The 26,280-nt window shown below is 41.9% G+C and overlaps 1 protein-coding gene across 8 annotated transcripts in view; it reads right to left on the bottom strand.

Annotated features, from left to right (window-relative positions):
• Window positions 1-1,366: 1,366 nt before the first annotated feature.
• The window catches only part of LEKR1 (leucine, glutamate and lysine rich 1), a 222,147-nt gene continuing 197,233 nt past the window's right edge, over window positions 1,367-26,280 (bottom strand). For 4 of the 8 annotated variants that reach the window (XM_086674580.1, XM_086674579.1, XM_086674582.1 and 1 more), the window contains one exon: window positions 7,431-17,977. In XM_086674580.1, coding sequence (XP_086530706.1) covers window positions 17,664-17,977 — 314 coding nt within the window. In that variant the 3' untranslated portion in view covers window positions 7,431-17,663. The other 4 variants (XR_015240078.1, XR_015240079.1, XR_015240080.1 and 1 more) reach the window with 4 other exon arrangements.

Below are 26,280 nucleotides of genomic sequence, written 5' to 3'. Positions count from 1 at the left end.
TCCCTGCCAAGGGTTCCACCCAAGGCGGTTTTATAGGAAGGTGCCTTTCTTCTGAGAAGGAGACTATCCCCGGGTCCAGCAAAAGATGAGTAAATGATTACTGGATGCTGTAAAAGGATCTTGTGAAGTATTTCTGTTGTCCAACAAAAAGGATCTGGTTTTTACACATCTGTCTTTTTAGTTCATTTGTTGCAGATAGAAGGCTGCAAACGCCTTTTAAGGACCAAGGGTAGGGCTTACTTTGGGAGATGGGGTGGCTAAGGATTTGGGATTTCCCCACTGTTTGTTTCCTCCATCTCATGACCTGACAAAAGCAACCGTCTGAGTCACACAGCGAGTGGACTTGCATTGAGGAAATAATCCATTTGCTATTATAAACTAGGGAGGCCCTTAGGAAGAAAACCAGGCTGTTTCCTGGGTAGGCCTGCCCTAAAGTGGGGCAAATGATACAGCACTGGGGATGTTGAAATGAAGAGGGGTGCATTTTTGACGGGGGAACTTGAGGTCATTTAGGCTTAAGCTGTAACCAAGGCAGAGATTCTGAACCAGGGCGGGAGGGTCCCCAGGGAGTTGTGGATTCAGGGACGTTAGGGCTGGATCTCCAGATGTGTGTGTATATGCCACAGATTACTTGGAATGTTGTATGAAAGTAGGAGTGGCTGACTTGATGTCAGGGTTTCTCAACTTCAGCACAAGTGACATTTGGGCTGGATCATTCTTTGCTGTGGAGGGCTGTCCTGTGTGCTGTAGGGGGTTAGCAGAACCCCTGGCCTCTACACACTGGACGCTGGTAGCACTCCCCTGCCTCCCAAGTTGTGACGGCCAAGAATATCACCACCGTCAATGTCCCCTGGGGGCAGAACTGTCCCTGGTCGAGAACCACTGAGATAGGAGAGTCCCTGAGGAGGCAGAGAGGAAGTATGAGGTGAGCCGCTCCCTGGTGAGGCTCCCTCACAGACCTACCCCTTGTTCCTATAAGTCATCACTGTTTTCATACCTCAGCATCAGGCAGCTACTTATACCTTCTGGCCAAATGTTTTGTCCTGACAGCTAGTCAAACATTGGAATTTTCCCTTTTTTTTTTTAAGTTTTTTTTTTAATGTTTATTTTTGAAAGAGAGAGAGAGAGAGAGAGAGAGAGAGAGAACAAGTGGGGGAGGGGGGCAGAGAGAGAAGGAGACACAGAATCCAAAGCAGGGCCCAGGCTCTAAGCTGTCAGGGCAGAGCCCGACACAGGGCTGGAACCCATGAACTGGGAGATCATGACCTGAGCCAAAGAAGTCAGATGCTTAACCGACTGAGCCACCCAGACACCCCAAACACTGGAATTTTCTTCAGTGAGGTGGGGAAACAGATAAGTGGGTAAGGCTCTTCCTCTGAGAAATATGAGTATCTTTTGGGGGGAGGTTGTAGCCTTGGAGACAGCACAACAGCTACTAGGAGGAGCCTGGGGTCATACCAGCAAGAGCACAAAGGAGAAAGGTAACACAAAATGAAACAAAAGACATATTTTTCCTTAGCGGGTTGTGTTCACTGCTTAATAAGCGAACACATCCAAACTCAGGAGAGGTGCACACCTATTCTGGGACAAGCCCCGGAGCCGTGGGTAGAGGTGGTTGAACAATTTGGTGTGCAGGGAGGTAACCCCCGTGTATGACCACCCGGCCTCTGGGGGCTGGGGCCATCCATCAGTCACAGAGCCGCCGGCAGACAGGTGGAGCTGTGAAGAAGTGCATTTGCTCAAACACGGCAAACGGTGTTGGAACAAGCCACCACTTTCTGAAGCTATTACACTCTGTCAAGTCAGGAGCTGACTCTGGGGGATGCCCAGGTGGCCAGAATTCACTCACGGTCCAGGGCCTGGAGGAGCTGTGGGATTGTTGTTTTCCTTCATTGAGGCAGTAAAGATTGATTTTGGATGTGGTGACTGAGGCCCAGCGCGTTAGTGACCGCAGAGGGACGTTCCTTTCCCACGCTGCACTGCACGCAGACAGTAGAACGTAATGTAAGGCCCCTTTGGGCATGACTCCTTCCTCATCACATCATTTACCGGCTGGGGCCCCGGGGCCTGTGGAGGGTGGACGGCTGAGCAAAGGCCTGGGGTTTGGCGCAGGGCATCTCAGGCCCAGAGGTGAGAAGGTCTGCCTGCCACAGGAATAGCCTCTGGCTGCTCTCACATTTGAAGTCCTGCATTTGGCTTGGGGGAGCCGGCTGGGGACCTCTGATAAGCAAGTCAAAGATTCGAGGCAACAAGCAGCTTGTTGATATCCCACCCTCCTCTCTGACACCAGGAGAGAAACTCACTGGCAAGGGATGCAGCTGGCCTTTGCAAGGCACTGTTCCATTAGAAGCCAGACATCCTAACAAAAGCAAGAATGACAGGAATGAAAGTTTCTGCGCTGACGCACAGATACTGACCAAAGAGGTATTTCTCATGTTGGCTTTGCACTTCTGAGGGCAAATCTGCCAAACAGATATCAAAGGAGATGGGGACCCCAGGCGAGGAGGCACGCACTCTGCACTCAGAGCAGAGAGACTGAAGGAGTCTCTCTCCCAGCTTCACTTTTCTCACCTGCAAGGCACAGGTCATAATGCCCGTGGCAGCTGCCTTGCAGCATGGTTGAAAGAACCAGTTTAAACAGAGGCTCTTGTTTTGTTTTGTTTTTTAATGTTTATTTACTTTTGAGAGAGGAGAGAGACAGAGCATGAGCAGGGAAGGGGCAGAGAGAGAGACACACAGAATCTGAAGCAGGCTCCAGGCTCTGAGCTGTTAGCACAGAACCCAATGTGGGGCTTGAACCCATGAACCGTGAGATCATGACCTGAGCCGAAGTCATATGGTTAACTAACCAAGCCACCCAGGTGCCCCCAAACAGCAGCTCTTAGCTTAGTCAACTGTTGGGCAGGTTTCAGTGGGGCTGCAAAGCCCTGAAATTACTAGCACGAGCATTTTGCTTCTACATGATTATGTGCCTCTTCCTGGGGAGAGGATCACCGCTTTCACAATATTCTCAAGAAATATGATTACCCTGGAAAGATTAGAACCATTGGTCTGGATAATGCGTGAACGTGATATATAACTGTTATCAGCAAAGGTTTTGGGGGAGAAAGGGACACAGAGGAGCACCTACTCTGTGTCAGGGTGTGTGGGGGACACACAGAGAAGAAAACATGATTCCTGGCCTCGTGGAACATATGACAGATTTTGGACAGAAGACTAAAACATGAAAAATCAAAAAGAAAAGGTAACTACCAGCAAAGCAGCTGAGAGGTCGGAAGAACTTAAGTGCCACATAAATTCAGAAGTGGGAATGGTCTGGGCAGGAAGGAGGACAGGGTTGGGCTCAGACAAAGGCAGAGAAGGGCCTCCGTGGAGGAAGGCTGGCCCCAGGACAGCCCAGGCCCCAGAGCTTGAAGGGTGAGTATAGAACACTCTGGCCGTGGGGCCCCCTGAGCGGGATGAAGGGTCTCAGAGCAGAGGTTCTGGGTGATAGTCTATCCCAGATGCCTCTTCAGATATCTAGCCAGTTCTTGGTCCTTCAGCCTTTGCCTCCTCAGAAGGGGCTGAGGGCTTCCCCTGGAGAATCCCCATGGGGGACACAGAGCCTGTCCAGGATGGACATTTTCTTCCCTGGGGAGATATCCTGGTGACTCACAGGTGCCAGGCAGGAAACGCTTCATGTCTAGACTTACTTCTTGCTGTGATATATCCAGGCTGCCTCCTCACAGTTAGCAAAGTCCCACTGGTCAGGCCTCATGGGGCCAGCACTTAGTTACCCCAAACACACAAAGCAAATAAAACACTGGAACATGGAGAAAAAAAATTAGCGATAACTTGGCATTTCAGAAAAAAATACTGAAGTGTTCCTCATGAGAAAAATCAGAACCTAAATGTCTTTGCACTTATCCTATGGTGTGGCAGTTTCTAAATTCTCCATATGGCAGGGCCACCATAACCCCTCCTGTCCCCAGGGCTCCTTCTGGTCCTGCTGTGACCCTGGTCCCACTGACTGACTGGGCCACCCCTCCCCAAATCAGCAAGGCCGTCCCACAAATGACATCTCCCCACTCTCCTCAAAGGGGCTGAAAGGGTTTTCTTGGGAACTCTTGAGATCTTGCCACTGCCCTGCAGATGTAAAGATCCTATAGTTTTGTTTTTGTTTTTTTATGCTTTTGAACATAGAAGTTGACTCTGGCAACCAGTATAGGACCACTCTCCCCACCTTGTACCCTAATACCCATGTCAAGGGAGCAGCTAATTATCTACCTTCCTGATGATGCAAAGGGAATATTTTAAGAAATCTGATCTGTCACACCCTAGGATGATTCCCCCAGTAAGGGAAGCAACGGGGATCTGAGACCAAGCAAGTCTCTTGACCTCTTTCCAGAAAGAGTGGACTCTGCCATTTCCTGACCATCCTCCTTTCTTCATGGGTACCTCTTCCCCTTTATGACACGCTCCCATCCTAGGAACTCCTCCCTGACCCTGACTTTTCATATCCCCCAAGTGCAATCAGACTTGTGTTACTTTGCTTCTGTCCTTAAAACTTACCTGTCCCCGGGGCGCCTGGGTGGCGCAGTCGGTTAAGCGTCTGACCTCAGCCAGGTCACGATCTCGCGGTCCGGGAGTTCGAGCCCCGCGTCAGGCTCTGGGCTGATGGCTCAGAGCCTGGAGCCTGTTTCCGATTCTGTGTCTCCCTCTCTCTCTGCCCCTCCCCCGTTCATGCTCTGTCTCTCTCTGTCCCAAAAATAAAATAAAACGCTGAAAAAAAAAAAATTTAAAAAAAAAAAAAAAAAAAAAAAAACTTACCTGTCCCCTTTGTCATGCTGTCACTGCCTGGCTTGATGATGGAGGTATCTGCGGAAGGAATCTGGTCTCTTCTTCCTGTTCCCAAATACCAGAGGTAACTTCAGGGCCAATGGCCTCATTTTTATCCACTGTTAGCTAGCAGGAATAACAAGACTGGGAGATATTGCCCTAAGGGGTGTCCTCTTGGGGATAGCCAGCCTCCTAACATGACACCATGTCCTGATCCATGTTTGGCATCCCCCTCAAACAAAGCTAGGTGACAATCTCTTTTGGCTTCTCTCTTCTGCATAGGGCTTACCAGGCAGAAGGGATCTCTAGCCTAGCCGAAGGCAGTGTGCAGGGCCTGGTTCTGGCCCTCTGTTGAGACTGCTTCCAGTCCGCTTGTTTCCTGGTTGCCTTTAATCAGGCAAAGACTGATTAGCAAACAAAACAGAAGTGGGGAGGGGAATAGGCTAATACTCTGGTAGCCTCTCAAGGTAGAACAGGATAATTTGTTTTAATTATTTATTCATCCTGCCATCAAGCACCATGCATTATGGCTCATACTTACAACTTCCCGTTTGACCCTTAATCAAAGTCTAATAGTCCCTGGGTCTCTTGTCATTCCCACAGATTCCTACTTCGGTGTGGTGGGGTGGAGTGGAGTAGGAAGGCAGAGGTGGGAAATGTATTTGGGTTCAGGGTTAGGTATTGGTGTTCCTTCCCACCAGGTGACATGGTATGGTAGATAGTTTTTGGTTTGGGCTGGCTGTGCCCTGATTTACCTCTGGTAATTACCTCTCCCACACATGGGAAGCTGTTTAGTCAAGGTGCCTTCCTGTCCCTGGCCCCAGGGCAAGCGCTTGAACCTGGTGAGGTTGGTTGGATTTGCCTTCCCTGGAATCTGAAATTTGAGCCAAGTCATCAAAAAGACGGAAACCAATTGGAGCTTATTCATTATTCACAGCAGTGTACCCAGGTGACCCTGCTAAGAGGTCATGTGTCTTAGACCCTCGATTTTATGCTGCTTCCTGCCCACTGAGTTTCCCAGTTCCTGTCCATTATGTTCCGGTTTCTGAGCCTGATTTCCCAGTCATTGAGAAATCAACTGTTTTTCCAGTAAATTCCCTTTGGGTTTAGCTTAGCCAGGGTTGGCTTCTGTCGCTTGCCTCCTAAGGAGACCTAACTCACACCCACAATGAACCTAGGTTTCTGAGCGTCCCTGAAGTCACACTTGGTTTCAGAACATCACCCCAAAGCTGTGCTAGAAGCTGATGAAGCCTTTACATTTACCCTGACTCTGCAGTAATCATTTCCCAGAATTTATCTTTTTAGCTGCCAAGCCCATGCTACTTATAAGTTGATTGTGGTTTATAACCCGCCTCTGGTTTCTTTCAGTATTTTTTAGTTTAATTCAGACTGGGCCAAATCTCTCTACCCCATACCTAGAGAACAGGCTTGCTTTCCACATGGTCTTCTGCTTGACGCTCCTCCAACTTCTGCTAGGGAAATGTAATCCAGGACAGCATTTTTGCAAACCCAATTGGAAAACTATAGTCAAGAGCTTCTAAAACCTTCTTTCTGAAATAGTAATTCAACTAATTTTGAGATTTATGCTATGAAAGTTATCAGAGGATCATAAAGATGAGTAAGCATGTTTATTACGGTATTATTTTGCAGTAGCAAAAACTTGAAGACAACCTGAATGTCCAGCAGCAGAGAAATGGTTAAATAAACAATGGTCTATTCATATGATACATGCTACGTTCATTCAGGATCAATCACAGTTTTGCAGAATATTTAATACCACGAGGAAAATTCCCATACTATCTTGTGTATCAGGGGGAAACAAACAAACCAGGACACAAAAATGTATGTGCAGGATAATCTCAATTTGTTTTATTCAAATTGGGAAGGATTGCACCAACATATTAGTTGTGGTACCTCTTGATGGGGTGAGTATGTTTGGCTTAGTAGGCTGTAAACTCTTTGAGAGTAGGGATTATTTCTTATTTCTTATTATAGCTCTAATTTCTACCGACCTCAGGCACATAGCTTGCCTGTCGAAATAATAAGTTTCCTTATATTTTTCCATGGTTTTCTTTTCTTTTCTTAATGTTTATTTATTTTTGAGAAAGAGAGAGAGAGACAGAGACAGAGAACCAGTCGGGGAGGGGCAGAGAGAGAGGGAGACACAGAATCTGAAGTGGGCTCCAGGCTCTGAGCTGTCAGCACAGAGCCCAACACAGGGCTTGAACTCATGAACCATGAGATCATGACCTGTGCTGAATTTGGACGCTTAACCAACTGAGCCACCCAGGTGCCCCTCTTTTCTTTCTTTCTTTCTTTCTTTCTTTCTTTCTTTCTTTCTTTCTTTCTTTCTTTCTTTCTTTCTTTCTTTTTCTTTCTTTCTTTTTTTCTTGTCTTGTCTTGTCTTGTCTTGTCTTGTCTTGTCTTCCTTCCTTTTCTTTTCTTTTCTAAAAAATTTACATCCAAGGTAGTTAGCATATAGTGCAATCTGATTTCAGGAGTAGAATCCAGCGATTCATCCCCTACATAGAACACCCAGTGCTGATCCCAACAAGTGTCTTCCTTAATGCTATTTGCCCATTTAGCCTATCCCCCCACTCAAAACCCCTCCAGCAACCCTCAGTTTGTTCTCTGTATTTAAGAGTCTCTTATGTTTTGTCCTCTCCCCTGTTTTTATATTATTTTTGCTTCCCTTCCCTTATGGTCATCTTTTTTGTGTCTTAAATTCCACATATGAGTTAAGTCATATGATATTTGTCTTTCTCTAATCTTGCTTAACATAATACCCTCTAGTTCCATCCACATTGTTGCAAATGGCAAGATTTCATTCTTTTTGACTGCAGAGTAATATTCCTGTGTGTGTGTGTGTGTGTGTGTGTGTGTGTGTGTGTGTGTGTGTGTGTATGCCACATCTTCTTTATCCATTTATCTGTTGATGGACATTTGTGCCCCTCTTTTCTTTTAAATAATGAAAGTGCATTCCATGTGAAATCATAAAAAAATTTTAGCCAATAAAATTTTGGTACATGAGGTTTGTTGAAATCCTGGTCATGCTTCGAAGTCGTGACAGTTTTAAAATGTGGCAACAATATTTGATTATTCCTTCCACAGAGAGGTGGAGTCTGTGTCCTGTCCTTTTAAATGAAACTGCTCCCACCAATGAGCGCAGCGGAAATGTTCCTATGTGATTTCTGAGGGAAGGCCATAAAAGGCCATGCAGTTTCTGCCTTGTGTGCTAGGAGCACCAGATATGGAAGCCCTGGACCTCAGTGTAAGAGGTCAACCACCCTGAGGCTGCAGCACTGGAGAGGTCATCTGGGGGTACTATGGTTGACATTCTAGCTGAACCTGTCCTTCATTCCAGGTATGCGGCACATGAAGCCATCCTAGAAGTGGATGCTTCCAGCACTCTGTTGTTTGAGTCACTCCCAGCCAACTGGGGTTCCGACAGTATGAAGAAGAGACTGCCCACATTGTGTTCTATCCAAATTCCTGACCCACAGACTCTCTGAGTGGCATAAATTGGTGGTTTTTCATGCCAGTAGTCTGGGGTGCTTTGTTAGACACTGATAGATACCAAAACAGTTTTCCTCAAACTTCTCCCTCTTTCTGAAACCTTCCCTGCTCCTTTCTGTCCTTCCCACAATTCTGACCCCCAAATTAAACTATTCATTCTTGTCTCCAAAAGCCCTTTCTTATAACCTGTATCAGAGTACTGACTCATCTTGTCTTTCTCCAGACGATGAGAGTTAAGGGCAGAAGCTCTGTGAGTCACTTTTGCCTTTTCAGAGCACCTAACAGCCTGAATCTAATGGATGGTTCTTTTATGCCTTGTGCTATTAGTATAATGCACAAGAGAGATGGAAATTGACAGAGAGTTCAACTTTGGTGTGTATGTCAGACTTCCATGGAATTCTGGCCTTTTCCTTGATCCGGGGCTACAACTCAATACCATAGCGGGATGGCATTATATCTGTAAAGTGTCCCAATGTCTTAGTTTATTTGGGCTGCCATAACAAAATACCACAGACTGGGTGGCTTAAACCACAGGAACTTATTTTTTCACAGCTCTAAAGGCTGCAAGTTCAAGATCAAGGTGTTGGCAGACTTGGTCTCTCTGAGGTCTCTCTCCTTGGCTTGCAGACTGCTGCCTTCTGTGGCCTCACATGGTCTTTCCTCTATGCATACAAACCACTGGTGTCTCTTCCTCTTCTTATAAGGACACCAATTCTATTGCATTTAGGGTCTCATCCTTAGGACCTCATTTAACTTTACCTCTTAAAAGGTTCTATCTCCAAATACAGTCATAGGAGGAAGTAGGGCTTCGACATATGAACTTGAGAGGTATGCAATTCAGCCATAACACCAAAGGATACAATGGATTCTTAGTTTTATTTGCACTCCCTGTAGTTGTAGGTGTCACTGAAAAGAAATAATGAACTCACGGATCCAAACTCGATCCATAAACACTTTCCTGGTTTTAAGTTCCAGGCTTATACCATGCTTACTCTCATACCCTTTCAAATAATGACCTGTTGAGGTGATAGCTGTCTATGCTAACTTGTCCTTCTCCACGTCCAGTGACAAGATTTGATTTCATGGAGGTTTTATTTATTTGCTTGTAATTTTGTTTGATGCCCAAGGGAACCTCCAACAAATCTTCAGTATCACTGTCAGTCGCAAAACAGCGCAGATTGCGAAGGCATCCCCCACACTCTGCTGTGTGTAAGCGGGTGTCCTTCCGTTGCAACCCTGTCAGTTCACTGAAGCTGAATAAAGTACATCAGTGAAGAGGCTGGGGAAAGAAACTGCTGAGAGTGATCCGAGAATGATTTAAGGAAATGCAGGAACGCCAGGAGCTATAGTGACTAGCAACTACTTTTTGGAATTTTTCTTCTTAAATTAATTCCATGCAATTTCCTTTTTGGTCAGCCCCTGGTTTTTTTTTTTTTTTTTTATTGTTTTATATCATATTCCAAAAGTGAGTGAGAGAGACAGGAGAGAGAGAAGAGAGTGAGAACACAATCTTCTCTGAGTTGAACTGGATTTGGGACAATTTTATATCCCTCTGTGAACTACAGGTGCTGAATATTCAACATCACACATTTACCCTTTGCAATTCAAATTAAAGTGCACCTATCTGGCCATTTCACCCTTGTTTTCAGCTGGTCTTTGTCACACTACCTCATTGTCATTCCTCAGGCCTGGCCCACCTTCCTTTCACCACTTAAGGAACGAGAAGGGAGAAGGCGGTTTTTGTTCTGATTCATACTATCACTAAAGCTCCACAAGAATCAATGGGCTCTCATTTTCACACAATGCGGCATGTTTACACAGTTACCACCCTGCCTGTATGGAGGGCTGGAATACTAAAAAGTTCTTTATGTGAACGTTGGTTCTGAAATGCATTTTATCTGCCCGTTGAAGCTGGCAAGAATTTTGTTCCAATCTGTAAGAAGGCTTTATCCTTGCTCTACACTATCAGGCTCTCAAGATTTTATCTTTCTTGAATTGCCTACAGGTAGGATGAGATTCAATTTGCTAAGAGTCCTTGTTTTTGACAAAAAGACAAATACACACTCCTGTGCTACTTCACGAAGCAATGATTCATTTAAAACAAAAAAACAAAAAAACCTCTCAGGATCAGGAATTCTCCAGATAGAGAGAGTGAAGCCAAGTCATGCTTTCCTTGTTAATTTCAGTATGCTCTCTCTCTACTGGTTCACTTCAGAAAAGAGGTATAATTACTCTCTTTATGAGTCAGACTCATAGCCCAGCACCTGTTAGAAAATTAAAAAAAATATTTTCCCCACATCACATTACAAAGGGAGGCCCATTGTTTTTGCGCAGTTGCTGGTATTTGCTCCTTTGCCAAAATGACTATTTTGGAGGCTTTAAAAGCCAGAGTGTGATAATGAAAAACAATGACTAGAGACATTTCCAAATGCCAATACATAAAGATAGTAACATGAACTTGATAAACTCTGATTTTCATTCCTTCTAAATTGTTCATAGATTAATAAGGGAGAGTCTGTTTCTCCCAGGCATGGCAAAGTGGCAGATACAGGCAGTTCAGAGCTGTTTCCTAAAAACACACCCCAGATAGTTACTTATGCATTAGGTATGGAATTCAGTCAGTGCCAACTATGGAAGGAGACTCAACATATTTGAGTATATTATGGGCATAAAAATTAAAGAATAATTGTAAGTAAGTAAAACGGATATCACGGCATAAAAATGATCTAGCTCAGGGAGGGGGTAGGGTGTGATAAAAAATCTTTACAGTCCATTTCTTGACTAAATGTTGTATAAAGAGATAAAGGTCAAAATATTATTGTTGTGCAGATGATAGATGGAGTACTTGATCCTGATGCCAAACAAAAGACAGAGGGTCGACTCTCTCCACTTTGTCATGCTTCCCCAGCAACATCAAAGGGTGTCTCCGTACAAGACTAACTTGAAATTTACTTTCAACAAGAAATGCATGCTGCACAGTTCCTTATCACCTGGGGTACTGCAGGGAGAGCTCTCCCAAGCCTTGCACCCTGCCCAAAGCACAGGTAACATTTCCAGGCCTCTGCCACGTGCATAGTGGGGAAAAGCAAACAGAGCAGAGGCCGTGTGGTATGTGCCCTTGGCCAATGATGACAGTAAGTAAAATGCAAAGAGCTCGGATACGGATAAAACTTTTGTCCTGTTTACTTAGGCTTTTTTGATTAATGTCATTTTTTTTATATTCCTTTCCTTTTCTTGAAGCCATGAATCAACACTGAATGAATTAGTGAATTATTGGTTGAACAGGCAATATGTTCTTCATCTCTTGAAGAAATTTCTTATTTCATCTATTTCTTTACAAAATAATTATGAGGTCAACAGGTTATTAATGACAAGGTCGATGGAGCACCTGGGATTCATTCAACTGGAGAATTATTTAGGAACAATCTGAAACCAGGCCAAGAAACATTTTATGGTCAAATACTGAATTGTGATCTGTAGAAAAACAGGGTTTTTATCTCCCTAAATTTTTTTTTTACAGTATTTAGTAAAAGAAAATTAACCATCTGGTAAAGATGTTTCTTAATTCACTACCTGAGCATAATGACTGGAACAAAGAGCTTCATAAATGTTTGTTCAAGGAATAAATAAATGAACAGACACTGATACAAAATTAAAAATTACCGACAACCATTTTGTTTAAAAATCAGCATTATTCTTCAGGATTAATTTTAGATAGCAATGTTTGTTATAATTTACCATGGATTAAAATTAACCAAAGAATCAAAATAAATAAGACCTATATCCTGGGTTTCTTCCAAACAGAAAAATATTTTTTTAATTAAACACTCTATAAATTTGCTTCTCCCAGAAACAGATGACTAAAGGAATTCTCTAGCTTTGAATTCTTAATTAGAAAAAAAATATATTTAAAATAATTACGCTAAACTTGTACCTTCACAAGCAGCAATGGGAAGAAAATTAAAAAACAAAATAAATAAAAGAAAGAAAGGTAATAATAAAGTTAAAACTCAGGTCTCCTGGGAACTAGACACAAGACAGAACTAGAAGTATGTGTAGCTTATTGGGGCAAACTCCTTAAAAGGGAGAAAGAGCAGGGAAAACCTTCAGACTACAGTGCAGGTGAGGCATCCGTGAGCAAGAGAAGGCAGTAAGGAGCTTTGGTGGCACAGAGCTGAGTAAGTCTCAGGCAGTCAGCTGGGAGTCCCCACTGACCAGTCCTGCACTGGCCAGAAATTACAACAATTCTCAGTTATTGCCCAGGGTCTTCCTGGAAGCATATGGCTTCAGCTTGGAAACCAAGGCAGATCTTGAAGGCTCTAATAGCTAAAGGCTGTTAGTGAACTCTTACCCATTGGAGCAGGTACTTAATTGGAGATGTGAATAACATTCTAATGTGGCTGCCACAGTTTGCTCCTTGTGCCACATGGGTTTACTTGCTTTATACATTTGGGGCACAGATCTGCCAGGGTTCCTGTATTTGTTATCTACTGCTGTGTAACAAGTTATCCCCAAACTTTGCAACTTAAAGAACACAATTATCTCATTCAGTTTCTAAGAGCCAGGAATCTGGGAGTAGCTTAGCTGCATGGTTCTGGTTCAAGGTCTCTCATGAAGTTGTAGTCAAGATGTTGGCCAGAGCTGGAGTCATCACAAAACTTGACTGGGGCTAAAGAATCTGGTTCTGAACTCATGTGATTGCTGGCTGGCCTCAGTTTCTTGCTGGCTATTGGCCTGAGGTCTCCATTCTTTTTCACGTGGGCTTCTCTGAAAGCTGCCTGTGTGTCTCATGACCAATTGTAGGTAGCAAGTTGGCAAGTGATGTGAGAGAGAGACTAAAACAGAAGGTGTAGTCTTTTATAACCTAATTTTGGAAGTTACATACCATCCCTTCCATCATATTCTATTGGCTGCACAGACCAACCTTGATCCAATGTGGGAGGGACCACACAAGGGTATGAATATCAAGAGGCAGGGATCGTTGGGGACTGTCTTGGGAGCAGGCTACTGCAGTTCCCATGAACTTCTCTTCCTGAGGACACACTCAGAAAAGGGAAGTAAGTGGGACAAACTAAAGCCCCTGCCACAGCAGTTAGTTTTAGGGTCACAACTGGTACTCATCATCACTCTCCTTCACTGTCCATTCCAAATTTCCCCAGTCACCTGCTATCACCTCTGCTAGTCTTTGTGGTTGCCAGCATGGCGACACCTTTTCTCACCTCCTGCTACCTGGGTACAGGGAGCACAAAGGAACCCAAAGAGCCTGGTGACAGCTGTAGCTTGTAATTCAGTGGGACTCTCCATGTGTCTTGGGGTGACAGTGCACCCCCTCTGGAGACTGGGACTGCTGACTCTGCAGGGCCCACAGTTGTAGAAACGAGATGGAAGACTTATGTCAGTGGGCCACTGGAATGATGGTAAGTGGGGCCACTTCTGTGTCCACCCTTTGGTTCCCAGACATCTGTTTGCTTCCAACACAGTGCTTTCCATAGGTCATCAATTGAGCATATACACTGCACTCTGGAGGATTTGCTTGAACTAGATATGCTAAAAGGTTTACCCAATAAAAATAACCAAAATGTCAGATAAAATAACCAAGAAAACACTTTTAAAAGAGATCACTGAGGGGCACCTTGGTGGCTTAGTCGGTTAAGTGTCCAACTTCGACTCAGGTCACGATCTCATGGATCGTTAATTCAAGCCCTGCATGGGGCTCTCTGCTGTCAGTGCAGAGCCTGCGTTGGATCTTCTGTCCCTGTCTCTCTCTGTCCCTCCCTCGCTCTCTCTCTCTCTCTCAAAAATAAATAAACATAAAAAAAAAAAAAAAGACATCACTGAGATGGCACAAAAGTAAAGCATCAGCAGAGATCAAAAACAAGATAAAAGTAACAACTTTGGGAGAGGAGAACCAAAGCCAGCTCTCTTTGTGTTAGGCCCACACAAAATTGGAAATCTTTTTTTTTTTTTTTGCTACAATATGATTTAACAATTCTATATGCCCTTAATCCTCTTTATCTATTTCACCACCACCACCCCTGCCACAACATTTGAAATCTTATAGAAGACCCCTACATGAAGCAGGAATCTCAAAGGGCTTTACCTTCAATTAAGGGTGAGTAAAAAAACGAACTGCTACACAGAAGGGGACAAACCACATCTGATTCTATTTTTATGCCGGGGGAGAGTGGTAGGAAATCTCACTTGGGAATTTAGAACTACAGCTTGGCCTTCACGTGGCTTTTTGCATGAATTTATGTTATACCACCTGTATCTGAAAAACTGAAAGAGGAGAATTTTAATTAAAGCACTCTCAGAATGTTTGTATAATCAACTGGGAGGAGCAAATGTAAATATTTTCTGGAAGAATGCAATCTCAACTGAGGCCTCGAAGAATTCCTATAGATAGAGTTCCAAAGAACATAAGCTCACATAAAACCACACATAGGTATACTCTTCCTTCTCTCCTCCCCTGCAGGAGAATAAAGCACCGTGAATGAGAACGAGCAGACACAGGCAGCAAAATCAGATCTGTAAAGATGATAAGACACAGAATATAAAATAACCATGTTTGGTATGGTGAAGAAATAAATATTTTGTGAGAAAGGAATAAGAGATGGCTTTTTATTTTTTTTAAAGGTTACTTCATTTATTTTGAGAGAGAGACACACACAAAGAGTGTGTGTGTGTGTGTGTGTGTGTGTGTGTGTGTGTGTGTGTGTGTGTCTGTACGCAAGTTGGGGAGGGGCAGAGAGAGAGGGTGAGAGAGAATCCTAGGTGGGCTCTGTGCTGTCAGTACAGAGCCTGACTTGGGGCTCAAACTGACGAACCATGAGATCATGACCTGAGCTGAAATCAAGTCTGATGCTTAACTGACTGAGGAGATGGCTTTTTAAAAACACAATCAAACAGACTGATGAAGAATTGAATAAAATTTTCCAAAATGAAAAACTGCTTTATGCAGAAAGATTATGAGACCAAATGGAGGAAGGTCTGCAAGAAGAAACAGTGAGCAAAGAAAGTGGTAAGTATGTTAGGTATATTGAAATAAACACTGACATCATCATCATCATCATCATCGTCATCATCATAATGTCTAATTTGTGAGGTTAAACAAACAAGATAGAATTCAAATACTGGTCAAAGTATAATATAGATTGGAATGGGGTGGAAAACTATAGTTCAAATAATCTAAGATTCTTGCACTGTTTGGGCAGAGCATCCAGAAATGAAGTAAGTGTGTTCAAATGTCTAGGGTAACTCCTAAAAATAGATATAGAGATAATTAATTCCAAAAGAGAGGTAGGGGGTGGGGTGGTAATAGCAAAAGATGAAAAGAAAAAAGAAAACCTATTCAGAAGATGGCAAGAAAGGAAAAAAGAGAGAGAAATGGATGGCACATGATAAGATGATAGAAATAAATCAAAGGAAGAAGAGCAAAGACAGTCTCAAGATCCTTTGCCCCAAATCAAAACAGTGGAAGTTTATACACACTCTACAATGATGGGTGTTAATTTCATACTGTGATTAACAATGAAAAATGAGCATAAATGACCTTTGAGAATAAAAGGCTTTATTCTACAAAAGAAACTTTAACTTCTGAAGACCTGTGCCACAAAAATGGACTTTCATAGACAATTTTTATGAGCACTCTTCTGATTACTAATTTTAGAACATGTTTTTATTCTTATAAATTTTGGCCTTTGACTTTATCTGGAGAGTTTTTCTTGTGAACAGCTATATAATTTGTTATATCTCTCTCCTTTTGTACCAGTTTTAACACTCTTTTTCTCCTTTGTCTGTATTTAGAAGGACCTGCTTTTTTTAAGGCTATAGCTAGGACATCATATTCTAGAAATAAATCAGAAAGCACAGGACCTAAAGACCTAATATAGACAATGACACATTTTAAAAAAGGAATGTGAGACCTATAATATTCTGTTTCTACAGGATGCTAAATAGCTTCCTAAAGGGTCCTTATAAGATTCTTGCAATAGATCTTTTTCATAGATCTGTTTTGTCTTCTTTTTTTCCTATATGGTTTTCCCTTGTTTTATAATTTTTTCCCATAATTTCTAAGTACCTTCTCTCTTTTCTTTTTTTTTCTGTCTCTCTTCTCTCTCTCTCTTGCTTCTTGAATGCTCACCCTCAAATGAGGCTAGACTGTTATGTCAACAGAGTATAGAGACATCACCCAAGTTTGCTCTGAAGTGAGGGTCCCATCCCTTTTCAGAGACACAAATGGAGTCAAGACAATGTGCTTGGTCCCCAGTCCAATTCCCAGTTTACATTGTCTATTTGCCAATCCAGACTTTGCCACTTATAAGCTGTGTGACTTTGGGTGAGCTGCTTAACCTCTCTGTGCCTTAGTTTTCTCCCCTGTGAAAGGAAGTTGATAAATATACCAACTTCACAGAGTTCTTAGGTGAATTAAATGAAATACTTTCAAAGCTCTTGGCACTATGGACTGCCCATCATAAACAACAAATATAACTAGCATTATCATTGTTACTCCTGCCATACTGTTGCTGTTACCGCTACCACTACCTGCTCTGTAGGCAACCATGCTCTTCTGACAGGGCACACTCTTCCACTTGTGCTGAGTGTCCTGTGTGCTGACCCACGGCTGTACGGGAGAGAATTCCCCTTTCTGAGATCTAATGCACCGCTGCCCATCTCTCCCTCCCTACCGCCACTCACACAAGCTGCTTCTTTAGCCTTTTTTTTCCCCCAGGAGTTTGCATCTCAGAATGTTCCCTACAAAGTGGCCCAGGTGCTTTGAAGGGCGGCACCCATGTGGCCCAGCAGTGGTGGGGGGCGGGGGGCAGGTTCTTGTGATTCTGTTGCCTGTGTGCTTTTCTTTTCCATCACGGTTTTTAACGGGATACTGGAAGGGACTGCATCAATGCCTGCTGGCCAGGTATCACACCATCTTACACCAGATATCTAGTTCCCTGCTTTTAAATGGAACACAAAGTGAAGGCACAGCCTGATGTTTGTGTAGACGGCCCTTTCAGCAGGCAAGGTGTCCATGCCTTTTTTATTCATGCTTTTTAAGTAATGCAAGAAAATCTCTCTGACCTGCAGTGAGACCTTGATTTTAACCTGAGATGGATAAGGGAGTGTAATAGATCCCTTTTTACACACATTTAGGTAAGTTAGAAGATCTGAGGTTAAATTTTCTCAGGAGTGCTAAGACTAAATGTAAAGATGGCCTAGGAAAACTGCTAAGACAGTATCCTGATCATGTTCCCAGGAAAATGCAGAACCTTTATGAGAAGATCTGTGTACTGAAACCCATGGCATTACATTTGGAATGAGGTTTGTATAAGTCACCTGTAGTGACTGAGTTTTAATAATGTATGAGTCCACAGTTTCTTCATTAAAAATTTGGCTGCTTTTACAGTAAGAAAGGCCAGAAGAGGCATACATAATAACAACAAATAAATGAACAGCTCATAAAGTTCTTGTGGTTGAAATACAATCAGGATCATACACTCAATCAGGTCACATGCCCTCAGGCCCAGTTGGACACCTACCTTTTTCCCTGTCCCTGTGTCCTTCGAGAGCTGTCCTAATTCTGGAGGGGTGGGGATGGTTGCAGAAACTCTGGGTATCTGGGGGCCATTGAGAGTTAAGAATGTACCTATGAAGTAAGCATTAGAAACATTTAGGACATTGTAACTAAAATAAGAACAGCGATAGAGACTCTACACACATATGCTACTGAGATGCATCAAGCCCAATTTAAAGCACGAAATTACAGACAATTTGACAAACATTTTTAAGGCCTTTAATACACAAGCAAAACAAACTCTGATATTGGTTGTATAATTATATCTGACTCATGGATAATAACATCAAAACATGGAAAAACATCTCTTTCCATCCAACAGGGACATCTCTCCCTACCAGCATACTATGTCCAGGGCACAAATGGTAAAAATAAGCTCTTTCTCCACTTCCACATGAGTCATGCAGATACCAAGAATTTGATGACATTAAATAATTAGTGGAGCAGAATTCCAACCATGTTATTTACAGAAAATTTAAGCCCCAAACTTGATCTTAATGGCTCATATTCCTCTTTACTACTTCTTCTATTATTGCCAGGGACTGGAAAATTAAAGAACTTTCTTCCTGGAGATTGCAGTGTGCCTTAGACTGCATAAGGTGAATAGGGTTGGTCAGTTGTGGGGTTCCTTTGGTTAAGAGTGTTATAAAGAGTTCCGTTTGGACACGGTCACAGAGAACCACAGGGACAGCACCCATACGTACTGCACTCAGAAATTTCCCTCTGCTGTGATCTGGGCCCAAGGCCAGAAGAAGTATGAATTGGCTCTCAGGGTCCTCTCCCTGACACTCTGTACCCTGGGTGGAGGCAGACAGAGGGAACGGGGCACAACCTCTGTCTTGGATCAGAAGTCTGGGAGCCCAACCCTCTGATCTGAGGTATTCTACTCAATTTTGCCCAGAAGGTGTAATGTTCTGATGCAGACAGGATTCTGGTTGATTTGATTTGCTAACTTAGAACAGTGGCCTTTAACATGGAGAACTTACACCCCAGGGGTATTTCAAAGGTTTGATGGTCTTAAATTCATAGATACTGTGAACCTAAGATTCTCCTATTTCCTTGACTTATAAATATTGCTATTCAAGCGTCATGCTAGAAATGTAATATTTTAGCACACGTTGGGATTTTCTGGTAGATTGCAGAGATGGGAGTTAGGCAATTTTGGACTAATGATTCTCTTCTTCTGTGCCCTGGATTTGTCAAATATCCATGTGAGGGATGGTTTCATGAAAGCAAGGCAAAAATAATGTTAACTAATGTTGAGTAAGAAAGGTTGATTATTGAAAATGCCCCCTCCTGCAATGCATTTAAATATAAGCAGCTCTTTTCAGCTCTTCTCAATATTTATCCCTTAGACACATTATTTGCTAGAAAAAACTCCAGACCTTATATAGCAAAGCAGTATAGGTGAGTGTCCCTAATATTTTCAAATGTAACTAGAATGTTTTCTTAGACTATTAACCTTTTCAAGATATACTAAAGTTCTACGAGATCTTTCCGCTTGGCACTTATTCTTCAACCAAGTAGTTAAAACAATTTTTATTAAATACTGCTTGAAATGTGGATTGCAATACAGTATAATCCTCATCTTCTTTCATCATAAAATGTTTAGTGTTTTCTACCTCCTGTTAATAAAAAGCAAACGATATCCTATGTACAAATTCTTTTAACGTCACCTACTTTATTTTTTAAATGTAAAAGGAAACATTATGGATTCACCTCATCAAGAAATGCATTGTCAATAAAATTGAACTTTCATGCTTAATAATTATTTAACAAAATTTGTAATATACTTATGTTGTTTACTTTTTGTATTTTTTTAAAGTTTATCTATTTATTTTGACAGAGAGAGAGAGAGAGCGGGGGAAGGGCAGAGAGACAGGGAGAGAGAATCCCAAGTAGGCTCCTCACTGTCAGTGCAGAGCCCAATGCAGGGCTCAAACTCACAAAACTGAGATCATGACCCGAGCCCAAACCAAGAGTCAGACACTTAACCGACTAAGCCACCCAGGCACCCCTATGTTAACATATTAATAATAGATCCTGGAAGGATCTTGGGGAGGTAGCGGAGTAAGAGGATACTGAGCTCACCTGTCCCACATTTCCAACTAGATATCATCCATATCCAAGTCAATAAACAGGAGAGCGATCAGAATGAAGACAGGCAAAACAAACTCCAAGACTACTGATAGAGAAGAAGCTGCATCTGAAAGGTTAGAAAGGTCAGAAAGGTGGAGGGAGGCTGCCTGCAGGAGGAAGACAGCTGCACAGGCAGAGAGGGTAGAGAAATGGGCCCTTGCACCAGGGAGCTCACATGGGGAACGTTTGACTTTCAAAACCAGAGGGGCTGAATTCCACGAGTTTGTAAAACCAGTGGGACTGGAGCCAGGAGCTTTAAAACTCAGCTGCCTCAGCACCAGGTGAGCTGGAAGGGCCATAGCTGGGTTGCCACCCTTAAAGAGACCGCAGCCTGTGTGGAGCGGCAACATAAAAATGGCAGCTTACACAATGCCAGGGGCAAATGGGACACAGATCTGTTCACAATGATTTCCGAGTATGTTGGGGGACTTCTCAGAAAACGAGGGAGCTAGCAGGTGCCATTTTTCTCCCCTGTCCCTAAGCATAAACACAGAAGTGCCTGTGGGAGGTGGCGCTAAACAGAGACTTGCTACCTAACCTGCTACCAGTGCACCATGTCTACAAGTTCTCCTGAGGACTTGCCCCTTCTAAGCCTGCTAGCCTCAGTCCTGGGCTCAGGGCAAATTTTGGTAAAGTCACGAGTGCACCCCATGCAGCCACCAGGTGCACAGCTGCCTATGCGTGGTGCACACGTGCACTGCCCCAGGCCCAGCCACGTGCCCCCAGCCACGGCAATGCTTCAGGGGGATCCGGCATAGGACCAGTGGCCCAGTACAAATTCTGTTAACACCGTTGCCCCACTCTCAGGTTCACTAGTGGGCATATCCACTCAGAGCTGGCCTGTCTGGGTCCCACTAACACCACAGGGAGCAAGCACAGCCCACAACAGGCAGATGACTGCACTGAAAGGAAAAGTAACTCAGACACAATAGCAGGGCATAAGCAACACACACAGGATGCTCTCCTGAAGTGCCAGGTTCTGGTGCACAGGGGACATTGCACTGTGGGTTCTCCAGCACCTCTTCATCATAAAGTTACTACTTTCAAGAGCAGAAGGCACAGCAGACTTTCTTAACACAGAGAAACAGACACAGAGATGCAGACAAAATTAGGAGATAGAGAAATTTACCCCAATTGAAAGAACAGGACAAGACCACAGCCAGACACCTAAGTGAAACAGATAGTTTCACTAAGTAACATACCTGATAGAGAATTTAAACACTGATCCCAAGGATACTCACTGGACTTAAGAAAAGAGTGGAAGAAATGAATAAGACCTTTAACACAGAGATAAGGAATAACATAGCAGAAATAAAGGGCTCAATAAACAAAATTAAAAACACATTTGATGGAATGAACAGCAGGATGGAAGAACCAGAGAAATGAATTACTCGAATTAGAAGAAAGAGCAATGGAAAGTAATCAAGTTGAACAAGGGAGAGACAAAAGAATTATGCAAAATGAGAACTCAGGCTCATTCAAACTCAGACTCATTTAAACTCAGACTCTATCAAACGTAATAAGATTTGTATTATAGGAGTCCCAGAAGGAGAGAGAAAAGGGGGAAGAAAATTTATTGAAGAAATAGTAGCTGAAAATTTCCTTAATCTGGGGAAGAAAATATATATCCAGATCTAGGAGACACAGGGAACCCTCACCAAATCAACAAAAGGAAACCCACACCATCACATATTGTAACTGAATTTGCAAAACATTGGATAAAGAAAAAAAAAAAAACATTTAAAGCAGGAAGACAAAGGGATGCCTGGGTGGCTCAGTAGGCTGAATGTCCAACTTCGGCTCAGGTCATGATCTGACCGTCTGTGTGTTCAAGCCCCATCTCGGGCTCTGTGCTGACAGCTCAGAGCCTTGAGCCTGCTTCAGATTCTGTGTCTCCCTCTCTCTCTGCCCCTCTCCCACTCATGCTCTGTCTCTTTCTCAAAAAATAAACATTAACAATTAAAAAAAAATGGATTAAAGACGTAAATATGAGACCTGAAACCGTACAAATCTTGGAAGACAGTACAGGAAGTAATTTCCTTGACACTGGCCATAGCAACTTCTTTCTAGATATGTCTCCTAAGGCACAGGAAACAAAAGAGAAAATAAATTATTGGGACTATATGAAAATAAAAAGCTTCTGCACAGTGAAGGAAACAATCAACATAAAAGGCATCCTAGGGAATGGGAGAAGATATTTGCAAATGACATACCTCATAAAAGTTTAGTATCCTACGACTCAACACCCCTAAATAATCCAATAAAAAATGGGCAGAAGATATGAGCAGACATTTCTCCAAAGAAGACATACAGATGGCCAACAGACACATGAAAAGATCTTCATCATCACTTAACCATCAGGGAAATGCAAATGAAAACTACCATGAGCTATCACCTCACGCCTGTCAGAATGGCTAAAATCAATAACACAAGAAACAACAGGTGTTGGCAAAGATGTGGGGGAAAAAACACTTGCATGCTGTTGGTAGGAATGCAAACTGGTGCAGCCACTCTGGAAAATGATATGGGGTTTCCTCAAAAAGTTAAAAGTAAAACTACCTTATTATCCAGTAATAACACTATTGGGTATTTGTCCAAATAATACAAGAACACTAATTCAAAGGGATACAAGCACCCCTATGTTTATAGTGGCATTATTTGCAATAGCCAAGATATGGAAGCATCCCAAGTGTCCATCGATTGGTGAATGGACAAAGACATGAGATACAGGGGCGCCTGGGTGGCCCAGTCGGTTAAGCGTCCGACTTCAGCCAGGTCACGATCTCCCGGTCCGTGAGTTCGAGCCCCGTGTCAGGCTCTGGGCTGATGGCTCAGAGCCTGGAGCCTGTTTCCGATTCTGTGTCTCCCTCTCTCTCTGCCCCTCCCCCGTTCATGCTCTGTCTCTCTCTGTCCCAAAAATAAATAAACGTTGAAAAAAAAAAATTAAAAAAAAAAAAGACATGAGATACATATATACATAATATATAATATATATGTATATACATGTGTATATATAGTGTACATATATAACATATACATAATATATATGTATATATATACATAATGTACATATATATTACATACACATACATTATATATATTATATATATATAATATATATAATGGAATATTACTCAGCCATAAAAAAGAATGCAACCTTGTCATTTACAAAACATGGATGGAGCTAGAGTATAATGCTAAGCAAAATAAGTCAATCAGAGAAAGACAAATACCATATGATTTCACTCATAAGTGTAATTTAAGAAATAAAACAAGCAAAGGGAAAAATGAGAGAAATCAAGAAGCAGAGTCCAATTATAGAGAAAAATCTGATGGTTACCAGAGGGGAGGGGGGTGTGGGGGTAGGTTAAATAGGTGTTGGGGATTAAAGAGGGCACTTACTGTGATGACCACATGGTGATGTATGGAAGTGTTATATTACTATTTTGTGTACCTGAAACTAATAAAATACTCTATGTTAACTAACTGGAATTAAAATAAAAACTTAAAATAAAAAAGTAAATAAAAAGGTAATAAGAGAAATATTAAAAATAAATACTAGTATATTAATAATTAATAACATTAATCCATAAGAATGTTATAAAGTTATATATATGTTTTGATAGTAATTTAATAACATGGGAGATCAATATAAATACCTTTTGTAATCATAAAGGTATCTGAAAGTAACAGTTTTATTTTTAAATGTCTATATTTATAATATGCTGATTATCTTTACAACATCCTTTGCAACTATTTAAACTTATAATGAAATATTTTAGATGTCAACTTACAAATGTACAATAAATAGTTTTTTTTATTTTTATTTTTTTAAGTTTATTTGGAGAGAAACAGAGACAGTACAAGTTGGGGGGGGAGGGGCAGAGAGAGAGAGATAGAGAGAGAGAGAAAATCCCAAGCAGGTTCCATGCTGCCAGCACAGAGCCCAACATGGGGCTTGAACCAATAAAACTGAGATCATGACCTAAGCCAGAACCAAGAATGGGGCACTTAACCAACTGAGCCACCCAGGCACCCCTATAGTATTTTAAAATCACATTTTCAGGGTACACAGCTGAAAACACTGACTTAAAGTCCTGGAGGGAATAAATCTGTGGATTAGGTCTTTACTTCATCACTTCTATGAAATAAGGTAGTGGATTCTTTTCTCCCTAACTTCATCTTTTCTCATTCACCTCAGTTCTTTACTGAGTACTGTATACCTCTTGTTAAAATAAAAATGATTCTGGTTTTGAGATGCTATGAGATTCCAGCTAAAACCTCAACCATTTGAAAAGTGTAGTAATAGAGAATGGAAATTTGGCCATCCCGAGTTTTAGGAAATTCTGCTTTAAATCAGTGAAAAGTAGTTAATTCAATCTTGGCAGTAACCTTAATTCCCTAGAAATTTAAGGTTCCAGATAGAAAATTACAACTGTAGAACTCATTCAGTCTAAGAAGACAGAAGACAGAAGGCATCTCTTTAGATTAATGTGTTAGACTGTATCAAGCTCACTTGGGAGAAAGTTGGATATATCTGACAATGGTGCACAATGTAAAACCAGATGTTCATACTTTCCAGAAAAAGTATATTTCCAGTGTTAAGTCTTATAAAACGTCTATTTTAAAATGCTTCAATATTTTAGGCCCTGGGGCGCCTGGGTGGCGCAGTCGGTTAAGCGTCCGACTTCAGCCAGGTCACGATCTCGCGGTCCGTGAGTTCGAGCCCCGCGTCGGGCTCTGGGCTGATGGCTCAGAGCCTGGAGCCTGTTTCCAATTCTGTGTCTCCCTCTCTCTCTGCCCCTCCCCCGTTCATGCTCTGTCTCTCTCTGTCCCAAAAAAATGAATAAACGTTAAAAAAAAAATTTAAAAAAAAAAATAAATAAAATAAAATGCTTCAATATTTTAAATTATATGTCTAATTCTCGGGCTTGAATTATTATTATTTATGAGATTAATGACAATAACAACCATAGAAGCTGAATATCAGCAGTAAGAATGTTAATAAAAGATATTAAAAACTTTTTAATGGCAAATGAAGTCCATCCTTTCATTATTTTCTAAACTCAAAGGTTAAAAGAATGTAGCCATCCTGTTATATAATGACATAAGCTGATTTAATATTCACAGGCAAGTGAGCATAATGCCTTATTGTGTCAAGTACAGATTTTGAAATTTCATAATTCTTTTTAATTTTTTTTTTAATTTGAGAGAGAGAGAGAGAGAGAGAGAGAGAGAGAGAGAGAGAGAGAGAGAGAGTATGAGTTGGGGGAGAAGGGAGGGAGAGAGAATCTTAAGCAGGCTCCAAGCTCAGCACAGAGCCTGATGCGGGGCTTGATTCTACAACCCTGGGATCATGACCTGAGTCAAAATCAATAGGCAGATGCTTAACTGACTAAGCCACCCAGGCGCCCCCAGATTTTGAAATTTTAAATATGAATCAAATTCTTATTCAATGCTGTTCTATCTTTAAAATAAATTGATCTACGTGTATATTGCAAGTTATAGTTTTATACTTAAGTGGTTAAGAACTACTTTCAGGGGGAATAATGGTATTCCAGTATCTCTTCTCATGATTCCAATAAATTATCTAAGTATTCTATGTTTCACAAGCCTCAAAGACAACCAGCAATACCAGATTTCCTTTGGGGAAATAGGTACTATTATGACATTAAATTTGAGATTACCATTATGAGGTACCATTATGAGATTATGAGATTAAACCAAATAGGTACCATTATGAGATTAAAATTTAAGATTATTCAATGAGGGGCACCTGGGTGGCTCAGTCAGTTAAGTGACTGACTCTTGATTTTGACTTAGGTCATAATCTCATGGTGCATGGGATCAAGCCCTGTGTAGGGCTCTGTGCTGACAGCGCAGATCCTGCTTGGGATTCTCTCTCCCTCTGTCTCTGCCCCTCCCCAACTTACACACACACACTCTCTCTCTCAAAATAAATGAATTAACATTAAAAAAAAGATTATTCAATGAGTTGCCAATGATCAAAATGAAAGCATTTCTATTGGGTTTTTTTTGTTAATAACAAATCTTTAGTTCTTTGCAGGCTCAGAAACTTGGATCGTGACATAAGATTTTATGAATATTGATTAGATATTGATTTCCTTTTACTCACTAGTTTTTCTGGAGAGTTTTCAAGACTCACAATCAATTGATGAAAAGAAAAAAAGAATTTGAGTGCATTGGGAGCTGAGGTATTGAACATGGGGATGGGT

The sequence above is a fragment of the Puma concolor genome, chromosome C2 (assembly GCF_028749965.1).
Source record: "Puma concolor isolate L17-30 chromosome C2, mPumCon1.1.hap2, whole genome shotgun sequence".
Taxonomy (NCBI): domain Eukaryota; kingdom Metazoa; phylum Chordata; class Mammalia; order Carnivora; family Felidae; genus Puma; species Puma concolor.
The sequence above is the reverse complement of the archived record's forward strand: the minus strand, read 5'-3'. Positions and strand labels throughout refer to the sequence as shown.